This window comes from Scatophagus argus, chromosome 22, assembly GCF_020382885.2.
Source record: "Scatophagus argus isolate fScaArg1 chromosome 22, fScaArg1.pri, whole genome shotgun sequence".
Taxonomy (NCBI): domain Eukaryota; kingdom Metazoa; phylum Chordata; class Actinopteri; family Scatophagidae; genus Scatophagus; species Scatophagus argus.
In genome coordinates this window covers 15736732-15747889 of record NC_058514.1, presented here as the reverse complement: position 1 = coordinate 15747889, position 11158 = coordinate 15736732, and the positions used below count along the sequence as shown (strand labels likewise).

The window sequence follows — 11158 nt, the reverse complement described above, 5'->3', positions numbered from 1 at the left end:
AAGCGAAAGGAAGGTCGTAGATAAATGTTGTTATGGAAGGTGCATTAGTCTGGGAACAGTTAGGAAAGAAGAAGACCGAGTATATGGTGTGCAGAAATAGGGTTTGACCGATATATTGGTTTGCTGATACTGGCCTTTTACAAAATCCTGGGGGTACCAATTTGTGACAATATGTAGTAAACATGACTGAATTAATAATTGATTACATTTTCTTCTTTATAGATTTTATACAATTTTTAAAGTAATAGTTCAACATTTTGGGAAATTCGATTTCTTGCTGAAAAACATGTTGACTAAATTTGAAGCTACAGCCAACAAATGGTCAGTTTAGCTTAAAGACCGGAAGGAACAAAACAACCTGCTTTTACAAGGACCAACAGGGACCAGAAAGTCTGAGCCCAGCAAAGAAATAGCCTGGCATACAGCACCATGTAAAACCGCAACATGTTGTCTTTACACTTTGGACATATTAAGCAAAGTGATAAAACATGAATTTCAACCTTTAGACATAGGCAGGGTGAGCCAGGTTTCCTTTCTTTGTCCATCCATCCATCCATCCATCCATCCATCCATTTTCTATACCGCTTACCTCAGGGTCACGGTGGGGGGGCTGGAGCCTATCCCAGCTGACTACGGGTGAGAAGCGGGGTACACCCCGGACTGGTCGCCAGCCAATCGCAGGCCTGACACCCAAAGACAGACAACCACACACTCACACCTAGGGGCAATGTAGGGTAGCCAATTAACCTAACAGGCATGTTTTTGGGACTGTGGGAGGAAGCCACATGTTTGACTGGTACCTGTCAAAAAATAATCCATAGGCCATCTAGTGCTGTCTGTCTCTTAACCAGCCCTCTCTGTGTGCCTATCAGTGCTGACAGAACTGGGCTTCAAGGCCAATTACAACCAAGGGAGCAAAAGCCGCCATCCTTATTCTGTAGTCCTTTATGTTCACAATTTGTTGTTCAGACCATGCACCACCAATGTTGCCAGATGCTGCATCTCCACCTAGCACGTGTGTGAGCGCAAAATTTCACTATACCAAACAGAGAAAATACACTTAATACTTGTTTGGTATAAAATGGTCAAAATGAAAGAAACAACATATACACACAATATATATCAGGTATCTTCTGCTACATTATAAAAATATTAATACTGGCCTTCAAAAACCATATCAGTCAAACCTTATACAAAAAGCTGCACTAACTGGGGGGGGTATCAGTTAATGATGGATTATGAGTTAAAAAGATGAGGAAAGGCATCACGTGACAAAAACAGGAAATAAAGATGCATACATCAATGTATTGACCCAGGCAGGGGGTAGGGGGGAGGGGTTACATTTAGGTTGCTGGATTTGGAATGAAGCAGGATGACAGGGGACTTGGACAGTGGAGAGGTCCTGTCTATTTGTACGGCCGTAGGAACCTGGTGACTTTGGAACGCAGCAGCTTGATGAAGGAGCGAGGGAACATCTCTTTGGACTCTTGTGCCGTGTACCTGAAGTAGTTCTGGGGATGGGCTAGCACGTCAAACAGGGCCTTTATCAGCTTCTTGTCCTGGCAAGACGCAAGGAGAGAGTGTCAGTGCACTGGACCAATCATATGAGGTTAGGTGTTTTTTTTTTAACCTTTATTTTTTGAACAGTGAATATCATTCCCTCAGAATCAAAGATCACCATACAACCTTAACCATTCAGTACCTTCAGTATCTCCTGGTGGTTCTCGGAGGCATAGAGCCTGCCATCTCGTACTATGTCCTCTATCAGCTGCTGGTAGTCCTCTGAAACACAGCAGGGTTCAATGAGAAAGTGGTGCTTTGGTACCGAGTCAATGCCAAAATTCTAAAAACGTGATGGTACTTGTTTTTCTACTGTACTGCAGCTACTGAGGATGAAATTCTTCTAAATCTGTAGGGGGCAGCATTTATGTCTACATGTTTTCTAGTCTGCTATTACATGCCAAAGGAAGAAGAAGAAAGACACATGGAAGAACAACAACACGCAGGAGATGGTGACAAGGGCAAGTGCAGCAATTGTTCTAAACTGCTACTATAAAATTCCTGAATCAACTGCACTAACTGTAGGCCGTATTTGACATTAGTTCTAATTCAGTTGTCTGCAACTGTGTTGACTCACCATCATACGTGACATATGGAACTTGGAAACCTTTGCCACTGTTGCCCTCGTTGGACTTAAACTGAATCCAAAGCTTGCGAGAGCGAGAAGTGAAGGCGATGGGCCGCTCATAGGTCTGACATGTCTCGTAGGTGGTGATGGAGGTGGGATGGGCTGGAGGAAGAGAACATGTTGCAATAGTGTTCCACATGCTGGTGATTTTCAAGGACTATGAGAACTTTTTCAAAACCTATAGTTCATTTGCTGTGCTCTGAAGAAGTAGTTGAGTTGGTAAACCCGTTCGTCTTGGCTTCGTTTCTTTTTTTAAGTAAATAAAAAAAATCTTGCAGATACTGGCAGATGTAGTCACCAACCAAATATCAAGTTGGCAACTGTTGATTTTGTTTATCCATATCCCAACATACAAAGCAACAAGGTTTGTGGATTGTCTGAGTAACTGGGTGATGATTTCTTTATAAATGTATTTTTTGGCACTTTGAGCACCACAAGTGAAGTGCCATCTAGTTCCATCACATTCAAGAGAAGGCAGAGATGTTTTAAAGCTGATATCTTCAAAACTCTGCAAATCAAATCTTACTCAAACCAAAACCATAACTTGCCTAACCCTAACCCTAACCTTTACCCCAACCTTAACCTAAACCTCAAACTCAACCTAACCTTAAACCAAGTCTGGTTTAAAACAGGTTTTTGTCCCCACGAGATCATAAAAACACGTACACACAGACACACACACACACAAACATGTGAATTGAAATTCTGTTTTACCACTCTTCCTCATGACCAGCACGTCTCCACACTCATCCTCGATGGGTAGGAAGATCTCGGGTACCACAATGAGAATCCGCCTCTTGTGCGGCGGGTTGATGGTCCAGACACAGTCCACATTGGATGGGTAATCGCCAGGGTAGTTCGGAGACTCGATGTAGCCTGTGTATTCTCCCAGTTCACCTCCACACAGCTGGTCTGCGGAGAATAGAAACACTTTGCAATTTCATCCATTTCAATACAACAGCACCAGTGTTTGAAAAACCTATTTCCATCACTGAAGCCCCAGCATTTTCATGTCACTCATTATCAGCCTCTCTGGGTAGTTAAGGGTAAGTTCAGACTAGTTGTAAATGCTGAGCTGCATTACTTTTGCAATGGGACACATTGGTGGCACCATCAAAGTCAGTGGTGGTGTTGCCTGGGCAGGTGATGCAGTAATTCTGCCCAAACTCAGACTGGTAGGTTCCTGCTGGGCAGCGGATACAGCGATGGGTGCTGGAGTTGTAGTAATGTCCAGGGGCACAGTGTACTGAGGAAAAAAAACAGGAGGAAGTCAGAGTACACACAGTAAGCAAATGAACGAAGACAAACACATAAACAGCAGGCCATCTATAAGATGCATAACACAGCTGTGATATTATTCGTGCCTCGATTGCAAAACAGGCAGATAAACAAAGCAGTAAACCCTGTGTAGATGACTTTATCATCTGCCTGTGCAAACTGCCATCTGAAACACATCTACACACTCCTTTATGACAACATTAACAATGAAAGTGCTGACAAATGGCTTGTGTCATCACAAATGCCAGCATTAACATACACGATTTTGAAGTGGCAGATAAAAAACTTAAATTACACCAGAGAAAACAAGCAATCTGTAGAATATTAAACAAGAGTAAGAGTTGACAGTCGTGCAAAGAAAACAGCAATTAACCAATTGGACAATAAAAATTTGCATTAATGAATTTGAAAGTTAACTGATTGATCTTTAAATACATGATAAATTATTTTGTAATTTATTATTTTAAATATAAATGGGGACTAGAAAGAGGAATTATAACAAGAGTTTGAAAAATAAATATGAATCCATCAATAATTAGTCACGGGATGTAACATGTAGCTCTCTGAATGGTTAGAGAGCTGCACAATAAGTTACATTCCTGATTTGCATTGCTTTTCCTCGTTTTACCAGCACAAGGCCCACAGTGTTACGGAAAGGCTAAAAGGAAGAGTTAATCGAAAGCTAATAAGAAATGGAATAAAGTCATTAGGATTCTTCTTCTTGGGAGCAAGAAGGTCCGTACAAAATGTTAGCAGAATCTATTTTGCAGTTGTTGAGAGCATGCTTAAAATATATATGATTTATAAGGTGCTGTCACAGGTATACAGTGCATTCGGAAAGTATTCACACCGCTTCGCTTTTTCCACATTTTGTAATGTTACGGTCTCATTCCAAAATGGATTTAATTAAATTTCTCCCTCAAAATTCTACACAAAATACCTCATAATGACAAAGTGAAAAAAGTTTGCTTGGATTTTTTGCAAATTTATTAAAAAATGAAAAACAAAACCCTACCCCTTGTATTTACATCCTTTGCCATGACACTCAAAATTGAGCTCAGGTGCCTCCTGTTTCCATTGATCCTCCTTCAGAGGTTTCTACAACTTGAGCTGAGTCCACCTGTGGTAAATTCAGCTGATTGGGCATGATTTGGAAAGGCACACACCAGTCTATATAAGCCCTCACAGTTGGCAGTGCATGTCAGAGCACAAACCAAGCCATGAAGTCAAAGGAACTGTCTGTAGACCTCTGAGACAGGATTGTGTGGAGGCTCAGATCTGAGGAAGGGTACAGAAAGATTTCTGCTGCATTAAAGTGGCCTCCATAATCTGTAAGGGGAAGAAGTTTGGAACCACCAGGACTCTTCCTAGAGCTGGCGGCTCAGCTACACTGAGTGATCGGGGTAGAAGGGAGTCAGTCAAGAGTTAGTCAGGGAGGTGACCAAGAACCCAGTGGTCACTCTGACAGAGCTGCAGTGATGCTCTGTGGAGAAAGCAGAACTCCACCATTCAGGCCTGCATGGTAGAGCGGCCAGACAGAAGCCACTCCTCAGTAAAATGCATCCAACCTGTTGGAGCTTGAGAGGTTCTGCATTGAAGAGTGGGAGAAACTGCCCAAAACTAAGTGTGTAAGCTTATAGGATCACACTCAAAAAGACAAAGGGCTTCAACAAAGTATTGATCACAGAGTGTGAATACTTATGTACATGTTATATTTTTATTTTTTTTTATTTTTAATAAATTTGCACAAGATTCAAGTAAACTTGTTTGTCATTAAGGGGTATTTTGTGTGTACAATTTTGAGGGAAAAAAGGAATTTAATCCATTTTGGAATGAGACTGTAACAACAAAATGTGCAAAAAGCAAAGCGGTGTGAATACTTTATGGATGCACTGTACGTCACAAACTGGTAGAGGCAGGTGAACACTTATATATCTCATACTTTGAAGATACAAAATGAAAGCATGTCACCCCCATCTAAAAAAAAATGTCTCTGCTATAAATTCTTGACTGGATGGTGTGTGTAGTCACGACAAGTAAAAATATAAACACACACACAGTACCTAAAAAGGACCTAAAGAGATACACACTGTCTGATACACACAGATGTAAAGCCTCACCTTTGGCCTCACAGTCCCTGAAGGAGACTGATCCTTCGTACTTGGTCATGAGGCCACCTCCACAGGGGAAGCAGAGGACCCGGCCTGGTTCTGGCTGGTAGGAGCCCAGAGGGCAGAGCTGACATGGGCGGAACCCATCCACAGAGAAATGACCTGCTGGACACTGACCTGAAGGACGGACAGAAGAAAAAGTCTTCTACTTTTCTCTTGATTTTCTCAGTCATCTTCTCAATTCACCTGGATCTGGAGCTTGTTTCACACACTGTGCATCAGTTGCACTCTGTTGCTCTCTCGTGGCTGTAACTCACATTCAGTTTGGATGAATGGCCACAAGGTGGTGTCAGCCCACCATATTTATGTATGCATATTGTATTGGGTGTCACCGGACAGGACTGGTTTTACACTGACACTACATGTTTGTCCCAAATGCTTTGCCTCAGCAAAGAGAAACGTTGCCTCATAAAAGAGGGTTGCAGCTGAACGGATGGTGAATTACCTCCACATTGAGACACGTTCTTAGCACCGGCGATGCCTTGTCCTTCGGTGCTGGGACATGGCTCACAGGACAGCTGACCCACCGTGTCCTGGTACGTCCCGGGAGGACACTGGACACACTGCTCCTGCTCCCCGCTGTAGAATGTCCCCACACCACAGCTCACTGAGGAGGATGACACAGGTGAGTACTTGGATGGAATACTTTCTGTTGCTCCTTCAGGTATCCCTTACTTTGGCATCAACATCATGACACCAATCTCAAGACTTACCACATTTTCCATCTCGCAGGACTTGACCCGTGCTGCAGGTCTCGGCACCCTCCGTCGTCCTGGATGGTTTCTGGGCCACCTCGTACTCCGTCCCAGAGAACTGGATGTAGAACTGCTGTTTGTTGATGGACTTCCTGAGTGTGCGCATGGCGCTTTGCAGCTTCTGCTTCATCCTCTCCCGCACACACTCCACATTACACGAGTCTGTTCATCAAAAAAGAAACTCAAATAAAGACTTTTCTTCTTAAGCTCCTTTAAAGACCTTTCACGGCCATGTCTGTTGTTTCTATTATATTGTATTTGCTAGAGGTAATAGACATCACACCTGAGGCTTCCTCCTCCTTCATCTCCATCTCAAACTCAGCCGTGATGTGGGAAACCTCTTTCGAAGGTGATTTGCGTCCTCGTCTGCGCTTCTTGGATGAGTCACACTTGAGGTTGACAAAAGTTACCTGGCAGTCATCGGTGCATGGGAACTGGCCTCCTTCCAGGTGGAAAAAAAAACAAAAGAATGAGGAAGAGGAGACCATACTGTGTCTTACTAATGTGCTCTAGAGATAGATGCAGTTTTTCAACTTTCAGTTAACATGTAGTTTCTAAGTGGTGGTGTGTGTGTGTGTGTGTGTGTATATGGAGGCTTCCCAAGCACCAAGCTGATGACTTCCTGGTCCAACAACTCAAGTCCTCTTACCTTGCAGGTTCTGCTTCGATGAATCTCTGTGTTTCTCCTTGTTGCGGGGTCTCAGGTGACACTTGGCGTCTTTGATCTTGAACCTGGCCTTCTGTTTGACAGGCGGTGCCAGCGTGTCTTCATTCATACGCAGCGTAAAGAACGCAAGATCGTCAGTCATAGCATAGTCTATCAACAGCTGTATGAAGTGGACATTTATCAGATTAGCAATTGCATAACTTTTGTCCTCACAAACACTAACATTTTCTGTCCCCTTAATCTAAATTTAGTCGTCCTCTTCTTTTTCAGATGAAACTTTCTTATTTACTATTCGGTAAAGCACAGTTTCGCACCTCCAACGTTAGCAGCTGCCTCTTTTAACCTGATGGCAGGGGTGTGACACACACATGCTCATGCTATCAACTCATCCCACAATAAACAATAAACCAAGAGAGAATCACTTCTGCAGACACAAGGACGTGATCCCTCACTAAGCGACCCACCCACATCCACTACTGGAGGCAGCAGGAAGTAGATGGGAAATGAACCCTGGTCTCTGATGTTTTCCTCTGCAGTGGTTTACTTGAGCAGCATTACTTCTGCTGCAGGCTGTGTGGAAACAGCGGTTTAGGTCCTTATATTTCAGTGAGTTAGGTCACTCAGATTTGTTCATTTTCTTATCCAGACTGTACTAGAACAAACCGTGTGGTGAGAGACTACCATAAATCACCTACACTAGCCCCATGGTGGCTGTTAGCTATTGTGATGCATGAATATTTGGAAAGAAATCTGACACTGTACTTCTGACCCTGCTGTGTAGTAACTGGGTTCACTGTCGTCTGCGGGTTAGAGACGATTCCGTTACACAGAGGGACAGATTCACTGCCGCTTTTGTGCTTGTTTTTCAGATAAATACAGGGATTACATCGGGTTGGGGCGACAAAGATCTTCAGAGAGGTCTTTGGCCCACTTTAATTATGCACAGAAATTAAAAAGCAAATTTCGGAAGGCTATCGGTCACACTGGTGGGTAAATGTTTGCATCAAAATGATCCAAGTAGTCCTGTAACAAACAGCTGCTGAGAGTCTCTACTGTTTTTTTGTTTTTTTGTTTTTTTAAGCGTAATTTAGGCCGCATCTGGCCTTTCAGCTGCCTGTCTTGAAGTCTGACACACACACACACAGACAGGATTTCATGGTGCATTCCGGCACACCTCATAAAATCTGAAATTTACATTGTACAGCAAAGCACGTGGGTGTAATCAGGGATTTCATGGTGCATTCAAGTGCTTCTTGTATACTCATAAAAGCTTGTTTTAAAACCTGGTTGTGTGATTTTTTTTCATCTTTTGTTGAAATACATTGGCCTACATTTGTCATCACTTTCTCCTTCTTTCACAACAGCGTTTTTACCAATTAGGATGCTAAAACCAATATCCCGTTAATTTCTACATATAGATGAGAAAAATAATTCAGTTCAATTCACTTCATTTATATAGCACCAAAATCACAACAAAAGTTATCCCATGACACTTTCCAGATAGAACAGGTCTAGACCAAACTCTTTAATGAGTTAGAGAGTTTTATAAAATAAATCTCATCAAATTCTCCACAGTACTGTTGTAAAATCTGTCCCAATAAGCACTTTGGCTGGTGGGTTTTTCATTTATCAGTCTCCTTGGCCAGTGAGTCCATGTTAATTTGAGACGCTCTGTGAATCAGCCTCCTCTGTGGGCCACCCCCAACAGAGTAAATCCCAATTTAACCCCTGAATAAATATATGCAGTGTATTTATCAAACAGACGACACAGCAAACAGCTTGCCTCAGCGCATCTGAATTTGCAAGCAGAGCTCGAGCTTTATGTATTCTGCTGGATTTATTGACCTGTCAAATAGTAGCTTTTGCCTGAAAAATTCTCTGAAAAGTAGGTGTAAACACAGTGCAGATGGGATTACATGCTTTAAACACAGGCTTGTATATAACTAAAAACTGACTATTAGAGAACAAATTAAGCAAATAGGCGATTGCCAATGAACACAATATCTGATTACAGCGATGCAGTGGACTAATGGAATTGTGATTTCTGTTTGTCAAATCTGAATTTGAACTTTGAACTGTAAATTCAATACAGGCTGCAACTAAGCTTTTCTTTGTTTGGTCAAGACATTTAAATAAACATTTTGCCTGCATTAGGCTCAGAATCAACTTCCATATGATATGACACCACCTCCACCTTCTCCACCTTCTCTCCATCTCTGTCTCCACTGGTTGTTGTGTCTTATATATATTTTGTGCCTCTTTAATTTGTTTTATATCACTTAACCCTCTTTGTTTCCCATTCTTATGAACACATAATGTAATAACAGTCAGGGGTGATCCACTAATCAAGAAGGTCAGTGGTTGCATTCAGAAGTAAGAAAGAAAGCGAAATTGCTCCTGATGGCTCTTGCATCCAGTGTGTGAGCATGCATGTGTGTGTGAATGGGTGAAAGGGCTCTGAGTGGTCGATAAGAATATCGATCACACAGTCCTTCATGAGAATTGTATGTGTAAAAGTTTTTCTCGATCACTCCATGACCTGACAGCGTGATAAGCTGCTGTCTTGGTAAAAACCCGACCCTGAATACCACGTTTCACATCATGCTTGGCGTGCACCTACCTGCGCATGTGGGTAAGGCAGTTGTGGCATTCCTCTTCTGAGGAGCTTTACCAGCCTGGACTGGCACTCCGCAGCTCAGTGTGTAGCTGTTCTCTGAGTCTGTGAGAAACACACACACACACACACACACAAATTAGACTGCAATGAGAACAGAGAAATCAGACACGATAATGTGATGTGTGTGTGTGTTAGGGAGGCTGACAGCTTTTATTTTTGCCTGAAGGACTGTGTGACCAGGTCGTTCTGCACCATCAAACATCTGAGCTGTGAGAGTGTGTGTGTCTGTTGCTGTGCTTGTGTGCAGAAGAATGTGCTGGTGGTGAGCTGAGCCTCGGCACAGTTCTGACCATCCAAAACAATTTTTTAAGCGTTGTTTGACCTTACGATCCTCTTGCATTCAGAAAGAAGAAAAACCGTGCTGTCACGTGACCCCAATCGACCACCGAGAAATTAAAACCCAAATGAAAGATCTATGAACCCTGTCTTTCTATCTTGCACATGTCCACACAAAGACGCATTTCAAGTAAGAAATGAGGGATGAAGCTTTTAGTGGTCATAAAAGCCGAATGATTAAATAAGAGCATGGGCTGATTCAGCCACAGGAATTTACATGGCTCCTTCCCCCTAAAATTAAGACACACTCCAAAAAGACAGAAAAACAAATATTTCACCTCATGCCTGAGAGCTATCCATCATTCTCACACAACGGCTGCCAAGTTAAACGGAAAAAATGGCGTGATCAAAGAATGTAATCGATTTACAGATGTGTGTTAAGTACTATTGCAGGAGGGGAGGCCGGGGTGCCAGCCAAAGTGCTGGGACAGACAAAGCCAAGAAAACCTTGCAGAGTGAAAAACACATCAGTCTGAGTAGCGAGCCCCCTGAGGAGTCAACAAATACAGCAATAAAGAGCACGAGCACCTTCATCAAGCATCTGCAGCTTCAAGAGGAAAGATTGGCAGGGAAAGCTGTGTCTGTGAGGTGTCACCACCAGGGGGCAGCAACGTGTGTGGCATGACAGCTAAAGGCGGTCCACAGCAATTTAGAATGAATTTCATTTGCTAGGTCACCAACTTAATTGTTTATTTATGTATCTATTTATTTTTGCATTATTTCTGTTAGTTTTGCCCTTAATTAATTAAGAGCAAAGAAATTGTGAACCCATAAAATGACAAGAGAAAAAAAGGTATAAAATCATGGTAATAAATCCACCAAAGCAGAAACATAAGGCACCAACAGTCGCTAATTCCGGCCCCTGAAGGGCAATGATTTGCTGTCACATTTATGACTAACTATCTTAGGTTCTGTGGCTACTGGTTGGACAGAACAAGCAACCTGAAGCTGTCAACTGGAACTCTGGATACTGCAACAGGCTCTTTACAATACTTAGTTTTTTATGGTTTTAGTACAGAAGGCACACTGTATAGATAAAAGTATTGGGAGACCTAACTGTTACACCTACAGGGACTTTAATGACTT

General features: G+C 42.5%; 1 protein-coding gene across 6 annotated transcripts in view; it reads right to left on the bottom strand.

Annotated features, from left to right (window-relative positions):
- Positions 1–672: 672 nt before the first annotated feature.
- Positions 673–11158, bottom strand: part of scube1 (signal peptide, CUB domain, EGF-like 1) — a 104053-nt gene continuing 93567 nt past the window's right edge. For all 6 annotated transcript variants that reach the window (XM_046378523.1, XM_046378524.1, XM_046378528.1 and 3 more), the window contains 11 exons: positions 9680–9778; positions 7042–7158; positions 6676–6834; positions 6351–6554; positions 6083–6244; positions 5587–5754; positions 3273–3434; positions 2903–3100; positions 2138–2290; positions 1703–1782; positions 673–1559 (listed from right to left, as the gene is read on the bottom strand). In XM_046378523.1, coding sequence (XP_046234479.1) covers positions 1407–1559; positions 1703–1782; positions 2138–2290; positions 2903–3100; positions 3273–3434; positions 5587–5754; positions 6083–6244; positions 6351–6554; positions 6676–6834; positions 7042–7158; positions 9680–9778 — 1655 coding nt within the window. In that variant the 3' untranslated portion in view covers positions 673–1406. The remainder of the gene's footprint in view (positions 1560–1702; positions 1783–2137; positions 2291–2902; positions 3101–3272; positions 3435–5586; positions 5755–6082; positions 6245–6350; positions 6555–6675; positions 6835–7041; positions 7159–9679; positions 9779–11158) is intronic.